This window comes from Archocentrus centrarchus, chromosome 5 (assembly GCF_007364275.1).
Source record: "Archocentrus centrarchus isolate MPI-CPG fArcCen1 chromosome 5, fArcCen1, whole genome shotgun sequence".
NCBI classification, from domain to species: domain Eukaryota; kingdom Metazoa; phylum Chordata; class Actinopteri; order Cichliformes; family Cichlidae; genus Archocentrus; species Archocentrus centrarchus.
Genome location: NC_044350.1, coordinates 22,571,527 through 22,588,833, shown reverse-complemented (window position 1 = coordinate 22,588,833; position 17,307 = coordinate 22,571,527). Strand labels below are relative to the sequence as shown.

The window sequence follows — 17,307 nt, the reverse complement described above, 5'->3', positions numbered from 1 at the left end:
TTTTTCTGGAGGCCAGGTGGAAAGACACCAACAGGACATCTCAAAGCAATTAAATGAGATTTCTGTCCAATAACAAATACCATAGGTTTTCCCATTAAAACCTTTGAAACTAATCTCCCCTGCTGAGAACACTTGTCTCTCCTTGTGGCATGGCTACGAATCAGCGCTGAGAGATAAATAAATAGCCTTTAAAAAACATTGGCCCTCTTGTCAGGACACATACCCACTCAACACTAGCAGCAATCCACATGTCAACTCATTCCCTTCCCATTTCCTCTGCTCTCTTCGCAAAGACACTTCTGTCTAATGAAGTAGAGGGACTGCAATCCCACAGGGCTAAACAGAGCTCTGTCATCCCTGAGTGTTGTTTTCCCTCTGGACAGCCCAGTCATTGTCCACTATGGAAGGTAATACTCACCATTCAGGATTCATTACAACACCAAATCTGTGAATGAACTGCCCACTGCAAACACACAACCGCCTGCAAGAAGAAATAGGCCTCCAAGGGACCCCCTGCCAAACTTAATTGGATTGCCAATACGGCCTACAGACGTTTGAGAAGTCGAGAAAAACAATGGAGCAGAAAATAAATACGCCAAAGCCACAAAGATGACTCCACTTGGTAAACTAACACAGTATTGATCTTCTTCTTTTTTGTTTGTTTAGAAAAGCCTCATCCCTGCTAATAGCTGTCTGAGAGTGTAATCTCTCCCTTGTCCTCCCCCTCCTCTCCTCCCCTCCACAGTCCCTATTATGTGGCTTCTTTCAGAGAGCCCCAAATAGTTTAGGTTCTGTGTTGCACTGGGGTATGGGGCATGGGACTGGGGACCAATTGTTTGCTAATGTTGACACCTGCCAGAGCAGGCTTGGTCTATTTGGGGCCCGCCAAGCTGTAAACTGGATGCTCCCCCTCTTTAGCAAGATTAAGTGTGGGTTGCTGGGGTCACAAATCACTGGACTCCCTCTGATGTTGTGAGGCACAGAGCCAGAGACTGAGAGGGCTAAAAGAGAAAGCTGAAGAGGGAGGGACAGAGGAGGGAAGAAGGATAAAGAGTGACAGTCTATTGTTTACTGAAAAGGAGGGGAATAATGTATCTTCTTGAGTGCGCGTAACCACTGTGCCCCATTCAAAAAAAAAAAATATCAACAGTGAATCCATGTCAGCCTGCTAAGGCACTGAACAGATTTCTGCTTTGCGTTTTGTGTCTTCTTCTCTTTTTTTGTGCTGTTGATCAAGAATTTGAGAGCTTTTTGATTGAAATTGTCTCAGTTGTCTCGTTGTATCTTTGTGCGTTTCTGCACTAAAAATACAGCATTAGTAGTAAAAGAAAAAACATATTTAATATGTTTGAAAATAATTACACATGATATGCTTTGCTATATACTGCTGCTCCTGTTGTGATTGCATTCTGGGAATCTAAGAATATGTGAATCAGTATTTTCATATATGCATATACATCTTATTTGTTTTCTTTAAGCTTTCTTTCTTTCTTTCTTTTTAAACACCTATAACACAAAGCCCAATAGAAAACCATTGGCTATGACAGACAGTGCCCAGCTCCTCCTCCTTCCCCTTCCTTTGCAGATGTACATTAATGCAAAAAAAAAAGAAAAGAAAAGAAAAAGAAGAAGAAGGCAGAGATCTGAGCTGCAGCAGAAGCACCCTGTCTCCCTTTAAAACTGCTGCTGTCCAGCCTGATCGTGTCAGTTTGAAGGCCTCTATTCAAAAGTATTCATGCATCTGCCTTTGAGGCACAATAGCAGCTAGTTTATAAACTGTCTGCCCAGGCACCCAAAGGCTTTGGTTCTTATTGTTTTCACCCCCTTAATAAACTTTTTGGAGGAGTTCATCAACTTGCCTGAATAGCCTATGCAGCAAGTCTCAAGACAGAAAATAACAGACGGGCCTTTTCTCCTCCCTCTTCTTTCTCTCTTCCTTTTCTAGTGGCTGTTCATCTAACAATGGTGAGAGTAGGCTGTCAGACATCACAGGACTTTTCTTTTTTTTAACCAATACAAGGGAGAAAAAAAAGACTTTTTAAAAAAAGAAAGAAAGAAAACAGCCTCTTAAAATGGAGATCGAAGACAAGTGTATTTCACATCTGCACAGAACCTATAGGCTAGTCAACTTAAACAACACAATAGGTTAAAGTGTTTATTACATATATATATATATATATATATATATATATATATATATATATATATATATATATATATATATATATATATATATATATATATATATATATATATATATATATATATATATATATATATATATATATATATATATATATATATATGTGTGTGTGTGTGTGTGTGCAAATGTCAGTAGAGATAGACAGGATGTCTGTGTCCTTAAAGGGGCAAGAGTAACAGTAATATTTTTCTGATATTGGAAATTCCGATTTAAACTTTAAACAAGTGTCTGTACTTTTACAAACAGCGTATTTAACTATATTAAAATATTAATTAACTTTCAGTATCTCTAAATTTGCCTGACACCTGTTAGACAGCCAGCATAGAAATTATAGGATGCAATAAAATGTAATTTTGGGTGTAAGCCATTAATCCACTGTTATACCTTTAAACTCTGTCGAAAAAAAATTAGCCAAACTTAAAAGTCTTTAATAGATGTCTGCTCTAATTAATTTCATACCTAATTAAAACAAGACTAGAGTCCATGCACGCTGGCCTGTTTAGCCCGCTGGACGGCCATAATTGAAGTAATAGCGGAAAAAAGGGGGCTGCTTAGAAATAAAAGCCCGCAGCGGTCCAATTCAACAACATTACCATCCAACCACGCTGCCCACCCCTCCTTCTCTTCCACCATCTGACCCAAAAAGGCCTTATTGGCTGCCCCGGACCAACCACCTACTGTTTCCCACCGATGCTCTCGGTGCGTTTTAACACCCTAATTAGATGTGACAAGTTCAACGAGCTGGTTTCAGAGGAGGAAAAGCTGGTCAGGTTATGATTTCCGAGTCAGACTCACAGGGGAATCTGCGGACAGCTGATTCCTGTCAGCCTCATTCATCTTCTTCCAGCCAATTAAACATTAATGCTAACAAAGCGCTGGCAATTTGGAGAATACATCAAGCGCCTAAAGTGGAAATGTAAATGTTTAAGGCCATGTCAGTCGGGCTGGTGACAGCAACGAGACTCCCTATAGTAATAATAATATTAATAATAATAATAATAAATAGCCGGTTATATTTGTTAATAATATAATAAAAAGGATAATTAATTTTAATAATAAATTTGTAGAAAATTTCAACAAAAATATCACAATATAAGCCTAAAGTGCCTACAACGCCATGAAATGAATTGACTTCTGCATAAATATTATATAAAGTATATAAAATGACATTTTAAAACGACAGGAGCTGTTCAAAGCAACTCTCAGCCTCCATCCGTTTGAGCTAAATTACGCCAAGAAAAAATAAAACCACAATCAAAATGAATTAATCCCCCCCTAAAATAAATAAAAAAAACTGAAGTTGTACAATCAAAATTCTTCATCATAGTTTTTAACACCTCCACCTGTTGACATGAGTATGTGGTGCGCGCGCGTACGTGTGTGAGTGAGAGAGGGAAAGAAGGAGGGAAAGAGGAAAGGGGATGAGGACAAGAGAGAGGAAGAGAAAGGAGGCAAACTTGAGTAAAGAGAGAAGATGAAAAATTGAGAGTATTTATTTTGGAGCACAGCCCTGCAGGCACTGCGCAGGTTTCTCGGAGCCCCATAGTGAAAATTGGCGGAATAAAACACAGACAGAAATGAGAGACGCGCTGAAGCACCCTACTGTTGTGACAGGATACCTGGAGGGCAACGCTTCCTCTTTAATTTGTCTCGTATGGCTTGAGACCCCCAACCAGACATTCAATCCTCAGAGTCAGCGTAAGCCTACTGAATTTAATTCTCGATGGTGAAATTATATGCTATAATTAAATATCGTATCATTTAAAAAATGCTCTGTGACATGGAAGCATCTTATCGAATTGGTCTTCCTCGGCTTCCTCGTTGTTATCACATTAATAGTAACAACATCTAAAATGGGCCTATCAGCATTTGTGGGGAAATTTTCGGGCTAAACAAAGGGCACCTATGGGCTTACAGCTTATATTCTGATATTTTAGAGCAGGAAATGTTAACCTTGAAATGCCGCTATCTGCGTCTAACAATGTGTGATCATAACCCCATAAATGAGGGGAGAAATTGAATCCTTTTAAGTTATTAAGCAGGAAAGGATTATAAACTCGTCTTTATAAATGAGCTAGAAATCCCCATGTCTTCCTCTGTACACTTTTAAATTTCCCACAAGAAGCTGGAGAGGAAAGATTGCCCCTTTTCAAGAGCCCCACAAGAGATGGAAAAACCATTTTTGTGCCCAGATAGGAAGTCGTCCCACATGGTAAGCGCCACTTTAATTAATAGACAGCCTTGAGAGGTATCACTGTCAGCTTGGATAATGGTGACAGAGCTAGTGTTTGTGCTTCCATGAATATTTCTCATGTGATCAAAGTCAAATGCCAGTACAGAATGAATTTAAGCCTACTCGATTTTTTTTTTTTCCCTTATTTGCAGCCTAATGCTTTGGACACTTAAAGCTCCTGACACTGAAATGTCTCGCCGGTTTGGTAGGCCTACAAGCTTAAACTGCACTCCCTAAAAATTGATGCAGTGCTCAAATCTCCGCTCATACGCAGCGGGTTTGGTGTTATTATGTTGCACGGTTTGCTCACGTTAGCTCGCTGGAACCAATAGACCAATTTGTAACACTGTTTGTAGCGCCTGTCATCAAGTCTCGCGATATGTCATTAAATAACAAATTACTCCATAAACTTTGAATGAAAAAGGCTGAATTTGAGAAAAAGAGAAAGGATGAGGGGGTCATGGAAATAGTGACGGAAATGTGTACATGTTTTTGGGTAGGTTATTCATTTTCATTTCTAAGCCTACAGTTTTAGCACATTACTGATACCAAAATGGAAATTGGTCACACTACTGACAAATGACACCGAGAGACCGTCAAAAAATACTGCAATATATTTACTTCATAACCAAATCTAAGCTGTGGGCAAAATGTGCTCACTGTTTATCTATAATAATAATAATAATAATAATAATAATAATAATAATATTATTATTATTACTAAATATTAGGCTGTTGTCCACTTTATAAACCGTCACTGAGACCTGTTACCTTGCCACTGTTTATAATATTGTAGTCACGAAAGAAAGGCTAAAAAGGTACCTACACATCTTTTTTGAATTCTTTTTGTGCAAAAAATAAATTCAGACATCACAGCCACATGTCCAGAAATCTTAAATGAGAATTCACTACGCTCTGTAAATATATATATATATATATATATATATATATATATATATATATATATATATATATCTTAAAAGTACCCAATAAAGTTGACGCAGTTTGCTTGCTTGCTTGTTTGTTTTAATTGTTAACAAAACAACGATTCTTCAGGGCTCTTTTTTTCTAACCTTTGAAATTGGCATTTAAAATATAGTCACATAGTTATATAATTTGCCAATATTATTACCTTTATTTTTGCACATTGCAAATAATCTGACCCTTTACCTTAAAATACACTAATAATAATAATAATAATAATAATAATAATAATAATAATAATAATAATAATAATAATAATAATAATATCGACGATGTCATGTCTTTCAGCTCCTGCCCCCTTTATAAGAAATGTAGGCCTACCGATGTAAATTCCAGTGAAATGTGGCTTGAGTGGCTGCGGGGACAGGGGAGGTTAATCCGAGTTTAATGCAGTGAAGCACAGCGCAGGGTCTAGGCTATGATGGGTATGTTATCTCTGCCCAACATTTGGGTCTCCCTCAATTTCCACCCAGCCAAATAGCTGCGAGAAAGTGCAGATGGAGTCACTCTCAATGCCTGAGGAAAAAACGTTATTAATAGCTAAATAACTTCCCCATACTTTCACTGAATCTCTCTCACACACTGTTCCAGATGGATTTGTTTGAAGTGGTCTCTCGCTTCATTCCCCTGTCCTTCTCATTCAGCACGGCTTTAGACCCGAAATATAGCTACATTATATTACCATACACTTAGAGACTGGGCGTGCGTGTACGAAGGCGCGCGCCCGTGCATGTCCGCATGTGCGCTTGTGACGTGGAAAGCGCAGAGGGGGCAGCTTTTTACGTTTTCATCACTATACAGGCAGAAACTACCCCCCCCCCCCCCCCTACACACACACACACACACACACACACACACCTTTGTTTCTGTAGGAGCTCATATGTAGGCTACCTGGCACTGTGGGATAAACAGGAAGAAAACATTTTCCCGTAGTATTTAAAAAAAAAAAAGATTGAGCACTGACGCATCAATGGAAAAAGAAAATTCTAGCGATAATAACATTTAAATATAAATTGTTGATAATACAGTGCGCGCCTCACATTTATTCCATTACAAATAATATTTCACTGACTATGGATCTAAAGTAACAGTATAGCCTCATCTTGCCCAGTCCCACCTGGCTCTTTGGGCTGGTCGAGCTTCCTCACGCCTCTCCGCTGCTCTGTCACTTTCCCTCCCCGCTGCCTTGAAATAATCCCTCCTGGCATCTGTTTAATTACACCGAGGACCTCAGGTAATGCTACGATTTGCTGAAATGTCCATCGAACGTCTCCACCGCATCTAACGGTCGGTTTGGATGCATCAGTGTGGCAGATTGACGCCAGGCAGCTGATTCACCTTCTGCTTCTGACCGGGGTGGCGCAAAGCATAATGATGCCCACGTTTGTGCAGAGCGGTCTTTAAATACTTTCTTGTGCGCAATTAAAACGCTGGGACAGATTTTAATAGCCGTGCATGACAACTGAAGTGCACACCTTAGACTGGAAACTTGTTTCTGCGCAAATTGTGGGGTGGACCAGGCTCTCCACTCACAGACACTGTTTTTTTTTTTTTTTTTGGTTTACTTTCTACTACAATCTTGTGGAAAAAAAACAGATATCTTCATGCAGCAAATAAAATCTACATTATTGTAATATGGTTAGGACTCTAAATACACGTTTAATAAAGCTAGATTAGAGCTGGGATAAATCCGTGATGTAACCTCTGAGAAAATCAAATACGCAGACCTAATAAACAAATAGATAAATAAATAAAGTCTTAAAATCTGGATAAGTAAACGAAAAAAAAAATCTCATGAATTTTGTGCCCAGGGCGAGCCACTGTGAGCTCCGCTCTGAGATGAAAGTGAAAAGAAATAAAAGGCTCTATTTAATCTGCTTTAAAACCCCTCTCCACATAAGGGCTGTGCTTCAAACTCGGAGAGTGAGGGGCTGATTGGGGATAAATACATTTCTTACCATGCCTGCGAGCTATTACACCCGGCACGAACACAGCCACCTATTCAGCAACCATCGTTTCCAGTGCTTACTCTAATAAGTATTAACATTATTAAATGCCATCCGGATGCTGGTAGTCTAAACTGCATTACGCAGAGGGTGCGTCTCTTTTTATAGCAACGTAAATCAACCCCAATTTAAAACATGAGCAGCGCTAAGGAAAAAAAAAAAGAAAAAATAGAAGCAGGAGCATTATGTCTATATTTTGCACCAACAAAAAAGTCAATATTAATGCGATGATAACGCAGGTAACACTTTACAAATCAGAGTATATTGCAAACGTGTGCATCAGTCGTGCGCTTTTTTTTTTTTTTTTTTTTTTTGGTCATTTAGAACCAGCAGGGTTTACAGCCCATCTATATGGACATTGGAGATATTTGCAACAAAACGGTGAATTTTTCCCTCTAACATTAGCGCGTGGTGTGAAAGAAAAAGAGACCGTTTTCACGCTATCACTTGATTCTTCTCCAGCGGACCATTATATAAAATTACAAAACTATCTACCAGCGGGGCGTGCTGAATAATTCATCTCCTTTTATGTCTCTTCTTGCCCTTTGTCCAAAGTTTTTTCTCTCTTTTTTTTAACAGATTTTTGAATAAGAATGGATGGGCCCATACTCTCCTTTTCGCTGCCCTGCTTTCCAGGATTTGCTTTTGTACCTCAGACCCTTCACTTTAGAAAAGCATCAATAGAGGGGAGGTTTTGCTCGTAAAGTTCATCTTCAAGTTTGAAAAATTCTCGGCGGTGTCTTTTTTATTTCAGAAAAAAAAATGCTTTTGTGAGCCAAAAAAAAAAAAAATTAATTTAAGCCCATTCAAATGTTTGATCACCTAATATTATATGGAGACTCCGCATTTCTCCCCACCGTGGATAATAGCAAAGAACTAAAAAAAAAAAAAAAAAAACGATGATAAAATCAGAAGAACATGTTTAAAAAATTCACCTCAAATGAAATGAAATGACCTCAAATAACAAAATTCTCTATTTTCTAATTTAATGCTAGTTGCCTGTGATATTCTACGCTGTGCATTTCTCATGTTCTAACATTTCATAATTAATATACATGAAATAAGCTACAAAACGTATATCCTATATAATAGGATATACCAAAACCCTTTAAAGTGCCTCGTAAATACGGCAGGCACTGACAGCAGATACCTGCAACGCTTTATTTTCTCTCCTAGCAGCATTAGAGCAAATAATAATAATATGAACACTGATTTCCACTTTAACTGACAAGTGGTGAAATGTCAGTGAACTGACATCGATTGTGAAATGGGTCAACTGTCAGCTGTCGTTTAGAGGTCGTTAAATGAGTGAATGAATGAAGAGGAATTTGCTACACAAATTAATTTTCTGCAGTTAAATACCTTCTGCCAAGGCTCTCATAAATAATTGAGTGAATGAACAACTGCTGGCTCGGAGTTAAAAGCAGATATAAATTCTCTGCGTTTAGCTGCTGCTCGGGTGTGGGACAATTTCCCAAGAGGACGTGAAATAGGAAGTCTATTTAAAGCATTTGTTTCCTGATTACAAGGTTGAAATTTACTCTAAATAATAATAATAATAATAATAATAATAATAATAATTTCTTATTTCAGACATATACAAAAGGGCCATATATTTTCTGCTGTTAACTTACATTTATCACCGAGGATGCCATCGATGCTATGCTTTGTTTTCTTTTCTCCATCTTCATCCTTCTTATCACAGTCATCCTCGTCATCTTTTTTGCCAAATCGGGCCCTCAAAACGCGGCTGATGGAGCTCACTAATGGCAACAAAAAGGTAAACGGATGATTAGCCCTAAAACCCATAAAAGAACCATAATAATCCTATCATACATTTTTAGAAGGATATACCACACAAAAATAGCACAGCAAAAAGTTTTACATGAAGCAGCAGCGCTAGGAAAATATTGAAAATATATTTCTATACTAAGGGAGTAAAAGTACACTGTAATACAATGATGTGAATTCACTATGGCGCACTGAAGCCACATTTCAACAGGATGAATTTTTTTTTTCTGGGTCAAACAGCTGTAGGTGTGCCTTTTATTATCAGTAACTGAGGCTTAAAACATGTGGGATTCAAAGTGATGTTCATTCAGAAGTGATGCTGCAGTGTTCGCTGGTAGTAGGGGAAAAAAAAAAAAGTGCAGCTTACCAGATGAAGCCTCACCTGAAGGAACTGTGCTTCTGTCGCACACCCCGTCCTTCAGCAGCTTATCCCGGATCTCCCAGCTGAACATGCCCGGGTTTTCTCTCTTGTACTCTTCGATCCGCTTCTCCACGTCAGGAGTTGCCACCTGCTTTAATTTTGAAAAGGTGTGAAAGGAAGGGGGGAAAGACAAAAGAGGGAAAGGAAAGAATTTCAGTTTTAACTGAAATGAGATTTTTTTTTTTACCCCCGAAAGATCCACGAAAAGGATATACGAATAAAATAAGGGAAATAAATCAAACTCTAAATTATGCATTTTTTTTTCGAGATATGGACTCATGACTCCATAAAGGCTAAGAAACAAACAGAAAATTGAGAAATCTTATGTTCTCTATTCACAACCTTATGAAGCTAATATCAAAACATAAGGGAAAAAAATCTATAAAATACACCACAAATATATTGTGGTTAATTAATATAATATACATTTGAAATTCGATATATTTATTGTACTACAAAGACTCTACAGCAGAAATAAATACACAAAATTAACAATAAATACTTTAAAGGCATGGTTCTTAATTTTAGCTCTTATTATTTTTTGTCTTATTTATTTATGTTAGATTTCTATGATCCACAGAAAAAATGTTACAGGTGTGTTGGCCCTTTTGAGGAAAATTATTATTATTATTATTATTATTATTATTATTATTATTATTATTATTATTATTATTATTATTATTATTATTATTATTATGCCACAGTCTTTGCACTATCTGAAATTACAACACAAACATCAGATTTGAGTTCACTCTGTTGTCATGCCCCCCACCCCACCCCAGCCCCAAGCCTCTCTCCCATCCTCGAGCTACTGTGACCCATTTCCTGGACCATGGATCCCCACTCACCCTGGGCTTGCTGCCTCCTATGGCTCCGGGACGGATCGAGCCGGTCTCTTGGTACCGGCAGAGGATCTTGGAGACACAACCGTGAGAAACTCGCAGTTGTCGCGAGATTACGCAAGGTCGGATGCCGTGGTGGGCCATCTCCACTATCTTGTGTCGGATGTGATTTGGCAGGGGCCTCCCGTTGATGAACACTCCGCCAAGCTGGTTCACCCTACCCTGGCCCAGAGGCGTGGATACTGTGCCACAATAATAAACAATAAAAGTCTCAACAAACAACACAAATAGCACATCACGTTTTCTGTGAAGCTTTTGCTCACTTCAGAGTAGACTAGACTAAAATTTATTATAACCAAATAGCCGCATATTTGCTATGTTCCTGACTTTTAATGGGACGCAGTTTACACACATTATCATATTATACATTTTCAAGAGAGCATCGTGCCAAATTCGACCAGCCTCAGTCTGGCTGACAGGATGCTTCCAAGGCCACTTCAGGATCCAATTTCACATTCAAGAGACACTAAAGAGGGTGACACTTCTCACCTTGATTATTCCTAGTCATGCTGTACAAATATTGATGTGATCCTTTGAGCCATCTCTTTGCTGTGTGTATTATTGCCATTTCCAGCAGCCGGACACTTGAACAAATCCCGGAGCTGGAGTAACTTGCGAGCTACGTGGTTTTTGTACATTTCAGTCCAGAGCACTTGAGCACGAACTGGTTGTAAGGGGAAAACTGTTTCCATAAATGTATGCAAATAAACGATCCTTTTCTTTCTACCACCAGCATATGTTCAAACGACTTGAGTGTGATGGGCATCGAAGTTAAAAAAAAAGTTAATATAGAAAAGTATATATATATATATATATATATATATATATATATATATATATATATATATATATATATTAGATTTCTTGCTTTGTGTGTGTATAGCCAGAAATAGCCAGAAAAGTTAGACCACTAAATATAAATATATCAGAAAAAAGTACAATATTTTTACTCATAAACATTTAAAAATCAATTTAAGGCATTTTTATTAAAAAAAATAAAACAAAAACAGATACACTAAAAAAAAAAAAAAATTTCATCATCACAAATATTTAAATAATATTACCAACCAAGATAATTTGTTTACAAAAATCCTTAAAAATCAGTTTCAAGTTAATATTAATGAAGAATAAATATAGGTCTTATAAAGTAACAGAGGTAAATTCAGGGGGACTCAACATAACGTGAGGCTGCTTTTGACCATGACTTGGGGTTAACTTTCATCAGCACTGACTGGAGGCTCGTATTTGTCCACCCATCTTTTTATTTCCCAGCATGCCGCCGATAACAAACTGTGCTCTGTGTCACCACCACGGTGAAAGCTGACAGAGTGAACAGCCGACGATCTTTATCAGTTCGAGTTCACATATTTAACACATGGGGTCATTTTTCTTACCTTCCAGGGGGAAGCCGGTTCGGGGGTAGTTCTGGCCTGGCGCAGGGCGCACCATCCGAGGCACTGTTCCTGGTAAAGTAGCCATCCTGTAGCTACACAAACAAACACAAAACCGGGATCTGCTCGAAACTGCTACTCTTAGAAAGTCCAAGCCAAAAAATAAAAACCCGGAATGTAATCAAAATGCTGAAAAAGATGCTCTGCTGTCAAATCCCAATCCCAGGCGGAGAAACTGGACTAGCCCTTCTTCCACCGGGGGAAAAATAAAAGTGATGCTCTCCTCTGCTGCGATGGATATGCCAAAAAATAAAGATTAAAGACTGCACCAAACAAAATAAAAATCTCTATACAGGAAAGTTTGCAAAACGGAGGAGTTGCACCAAAACTATCTGCGTTAGAAAAATGTGGTGTTATTCTTTTTCCCTTGGTGTAGTTTAGATTCAGTGTAATGTCTGCTGGCTGGTTGGAAGTAGTTTAAGTGGCCAACTTTCGTGCATGTCGTAGGAGGAGACAGCCGAGCGCTCCCATAGGCTCACTGCCCTTTCTTTTATGGATGAAAGAGAGTGGGTTTAGCCAGGAGCCCGCCGACCAATCAGAGCAACACATTCCACTTTTAATTCACTGGTGCCTCTCTCATAAAAAACCCATGCACCCAAACCAGTTCAAAATGTTAATATATCTAAATATTATTCTAAATCCATCTTTTCAAAGTGTGTCTGCTTCCATCACATCCAGCTGTCCAAACCTGTGGAATATTAATATTAAAAAAAATTAAAACGCTTTCTTTCTTTCTTTCTTTTTTTGTAGACATTAAAGGTATATACAAGTTAAAATGCAGCCCCGGAAACAACAGCAGAGCCAGACATTCCAAATGTTTTTTAAATAAAATAAAATGGAAATATTTAAAATATTTACCTTATTATCCGCAGGTAAATAGTTGGGCATTATTATATTAGAAAAATCAAATAAAAAAAATCACATCAGGAAAAATGTATAAATGAATTTAATAAAATGGACAACACTTTAGAGGTATCCATATCCAGAAATACTTCTCCATGAATGCACCGGCGCTTCGTTTGAATAAAAAGGGGGGAAAAAAAAGAAAAGAAAAAGAAATGACGGCACATAATAACTGAGTCACGGACTGAAGATGTGTTTTCTGAATGGACAAACTGCGCTACAGCTTAGCGAGTGTGAGATGCTTTTGGCTTGTTAACCTTTCAATTAAGCAAATGTGCGCAACATGAACATCTAAATCGCTCCTATATAGCTTTTGTGGTAATTACAACATTTGGATCGACCCGCTATTGATGACAACAGGTTGACTTGCCCCACTGGAGTACGCACAAGCGTAATTGCTTGAAAGGTAATTGTTTAAAAAATAATGCGCAACTATTAAACTGGAATAGAAAGAGCACATATGGCAGAAAAGAAAAGGTGCATGTGTCAACTCTGTGGGCCCACCGTGCATATAAAATTGTGTGACAATTGCCGTGGAAAACACTCCTGGTGGAAGGCAATTTCACAAATAATTTTAGCAACAATTAGGGAGTGTGGAGGGGTGAAATGGCGATTTCACATGCAGATGTGCCGGTGGGAAGGATCTGGTATCCTGCCGAATAGCTATGACCCTCACTCTCCCGCTTTGGTTTGCTTCACACGGGACAGAAAAGCACAAAGAGACCGCCTCACCCTCCTGGGAAGTCGCAGAGAGCACTGGATTAAGTCGAGCATCAATCATGTGAAATCCAAACAACAGCACATTTCTGTTATGGAAAGGGTGTTCTTTCAGAAACATTTCACCTCTCTGTTTCTCTCGTTCCCACAACAGGTAGGCTTCGCTATGTCTTTTTTTTTTTCTTCTCGAAATCACAAAGACACGCAAATAAAGCTAATAATCCTGCATTCCAAATATCATTGGTTCGCCACCACTAGGTCTTGCCTCTGTTATGATAATTATTACAAGCCTGATATTAATTTGCTATGTAACTGTTTATAATTACACCCAAAAGAAAAGCTGTAGCAGTGTGCAGAAAAAATTTACATTATCATGCATTTAGTCATGTTGTTTAGTTCGTAATATTTTTAACTACACTGGTGTTTTTTTGTTTTTTTTTTCCCCAGCTCTGGGTTATATTCTAACATTTTTGTTATGTCATAATTTGTAAGCTAAACAGTTACAATTTTCACCCGGTTAAAAGAGTTTGCTAGTTTCATTCATTCATGCAAAAACAACACAATAAGTCTGCAAAACACACAAGTAACCTTAGAGGTGATAACAAAAGAAGATCCACAAACGTAGCATTTACTGACAGGTTTAAATATGTATTGCACAAAAAGAACCATGAATTTTAAAATCACATGAAGAGAATCAGAAGTGTTGAAGAGAGATGCTGATTTTTATTGTAAACATGTCAGTTTTACTTTAATTTGACCTCTGGTAATATAGAAACCAGGCACTCGGTGCATCAAAATTTAGTAACGTTTTTCAATATATATATATATATATATATATATATATATATATTTCTTTTTCTTTTAAATACTTTGAAACTATTATCATCTGCCACAAATAAGGGGGCGACATGTCCACTAGTGGGCGACTACTGCTTCACTTTTTCTAACAACTGATTTATGTTGAAAAAAGAGACAAAAGCAATTTCCTCAGAGCTTTGTGCTGCTCCAAACAACAGTTTTGCAGCCATAATGCATGCGTGCATTATGCATCTGAGCACAAGTGGAGTCTAACTCATGTTTGTCCTTGTCACACCCTAAACTCCATTTGGCCTGGTTGTTTCTGCAGGGTTTAGCGCAGCTCATATAAGTAACTCTGTCACTTAAGTTTCCTTTCAGCTGCAGCAGACAGAAAAACACTTCCTCTCACTCACGATATCGTCTCCAATCTTATCTTGATCAGGACCACTCTTCAAACACTTTCCTACATAGCCTCTCATTATTTGTGTTATGGCAATTACCAAAGTTTCTTTTTTGCTTGTAGGTGAAGACTTTTTTCCTCCCCCTCTCCTATCTACATGTATTCTCTCAATACACGTTTAGCTTTCACATTGAGGCACACAAAAGAGAAAACACCTTTGATGAGAGGCATCGCCAATTTAGGCTTTATCTTTTCCTGAGCTGAACAAAGTCGATATAAGCATTATTGTTATTTAGATTTTAACAGTTCTTTTATCTTCCATTAGGTGAGTGTGGAGTGTGCTGAACACAGCAAACGATGTGCTGAATATATTTAGATTATATGTTTGTTTGTTTGTTTTTTCATAGCTGCATTTTTTAGGCTTTTTTTTTTTTTTTTAAATCTGTTCCTTGGTTAAAAGAAACAAAAGAAAGAAAAACTCAAGACTTGGATATCAGACATTAAGTAGGTAATTATATGTGGATTTTGATCTTAAACACAAAACAGCAAGTATTCTGCTTACCTGGATTTTAAAGTAAAATTATTTATTTTTTTTTTTGCTATATGTCAAAATTTCAGGTTGCTAACTCACAATTTTGACTTAATAGCACAAATTTCCAAGTTATTTTCTCAATTTTGAGTTATTTTCTCAGACGTTTCAGTTACTAACTTGACGTTTTGGCATAATAATGCAAAACACTTATGAATAGCATTTTTCAGTGGCAAAAACAAGCTTCAATTCAAATCTGATTATTGCATGAAACATTTTTCCATTTGCTTATGCATATGGCATTCTCTTCTGTTCGATGTTTCTAAAAATAATCTTATATTTGTGCAAGTACATGAACCACGATATGCCTTTTCTCTGAAAGGATGGTTTATCTTACTTGTTTTGAACTTTAATATATTTCATGCATAATCTCTGCTTATAAAACAACTGTCAGTATGATAAATTGCAGCCCAAAAAGTGCATAAAAAAAGTACCTCATTGCACAAATGCACAGGTTTTGTTTTTATTTTACTACCACACAGCCTCCAATTCATGGTTTTCTTCCACTGGGAGGCTCGAGGCTCTGAAGGGGGGTTTTCCTAATGATACAGCGTGCTGCTTTGAGAGGGCTGCACTTCCGCCACTGCCTTGTTAACTTGAGACATTTTCACAGCAGAGTTATCCAAATGTGTAATCACTTCCTTATGGGAATTACTTTATCACGATAGAGAGTGTATGAAATGCCTTCTAAGGAGGAGACTGGTGAAAAGCTTACTATGTGTTGTAACTGTAATTAAAGAAAGCTGATTTGAGATATTCATCTCATTATGTGTGGCATGGGGAGGAGCTCTGAACAGGCATGTAGGGTCTGACAAGGTGACGTTTGGTTAATAACGAGAGCAAGGAGGCAGTGATTCTTTAAACTCATTCAGAACATGTTAGCCAACATGTGAACTGGAAGTCTCAGTGTTCAATCTCATCCTGGGTCAATACACACGGCACATACTTTATATATATATAAAAAAACCACAGATATGGTGAGATAATGAAAGGCAAAAAGCAAGCCAGCAAGTGTGGAAAAATACATTTTCAAAATAAAAATAAAGAAATAAATATACAACCATGAAAAATCTTTGGCGTGTAGAAGCCTTTAAAGAAAAAGTGACTCCCAGCTTGAGAGGTCAAGAGGATTTCAGTGATAAGAAGAAGAAAAAAAATCTGTTAAAACTGAAAACTTTAGCTTCAGTTCTCTAAAAAAATTCCTCAAATGAAACAATCAGAGTGGGGAAATCACTCTTTAGTTGATATATCTGCTATCTGTTCCAACTGAAAGTCCCATTGTTTCCTTTTGACGCAAGCCAAAAAGTTGGTAAGCACAGCTTTAGAGTAAAAGATATCAAACAAAATCGTTTCTCATCCTTGTACTCGGTCATGTACTCACTCACTGCTAACACACAATGTGCGGCAGGGGCGGAGGAAAAACAACATGTGTTATGTTGACATCTAAGTCTGGCGCCTGAATTATGAGTCATGGAGAAATCTATAACTCAACCGATGATCAAACACAGCTAAAGGCCACTTAGAGAGGGCGCCTCTTCCTGGATTTACAAAGAAATCAGAGAACTTGGCACGTGAGAAACAAAAGACGATCAAACTTTCGCAAAAATGAGTCTTGTTGCCACAGAATCAGCCGGCTGATTGGATCTGCAGAAATTAGTGGGGTTTGCAGGTGACATCACACAAACAGGCAGTCTCAGCTGGATGGGTGCAGGTGGGTGCAAGGGTGGAAGCAGCGGGCTGGGGTTTGATCTGTGGCAGAGTGGGTGACATCCTGTCACTGCTCATTATAGTGTGAATTCTGTTTATCTTCAGTAACACCTTCACTTGGCACGAACAGCAAAACTAGTGATGTGACACTGTAGATAGAGGTCTGGAATAGAAAGAAAGAAGTCCAAAACTAGTCTGATGG

The 17,307-nt window shown here is 37.9% G+C and overlaps 1 protein-coding gene across 3 annotated transcripts in view; it reads right to left on the bottom strand.

Moving 5' to 3' along the window:
* The window catches only part of pax7a (paired box 7a), a 42,334-nt gene extending 29,949 nt beyond the window's left edge, over nucleotides 1-12,385 (bottom strand). Inside the window, exons 1-4 of one of the 3 annotated variants that reach the window (XM_030728854.1) lie at nucleotides 11,935-12,385; nucleotides 10,487-10,722; nucleotides 9,585-9,729; nucleotides 9,061-9,189 (exon numbers count right to left, since the gene is read on the bottom strand). In XM_030728854.1, the coding sequence (XP_030584714.1) occupies nucleotides 9,061-9,189; nucleotides 9,585-9,729; nucleotides 10,487-10,722; nucleotides 11,935-12,019 (595 nt within the window). In that variant the 5' untranslated portion in view covers nucleotides 12,020-12,385. The remainder of the gene's footprint in view (nucleotides 1-9,060; nucleotides 9,190-9,584; nucleotides 9,730-10,486; nucleotides 10,723-11,934) is intronic. The other 2 variants (XM_030728855.1, XM_030728856.1) reach the window with 2 other exon arrangements.
* Nucleotides 12,386-17,307: the final 4,922 nt, after the last annotated feature.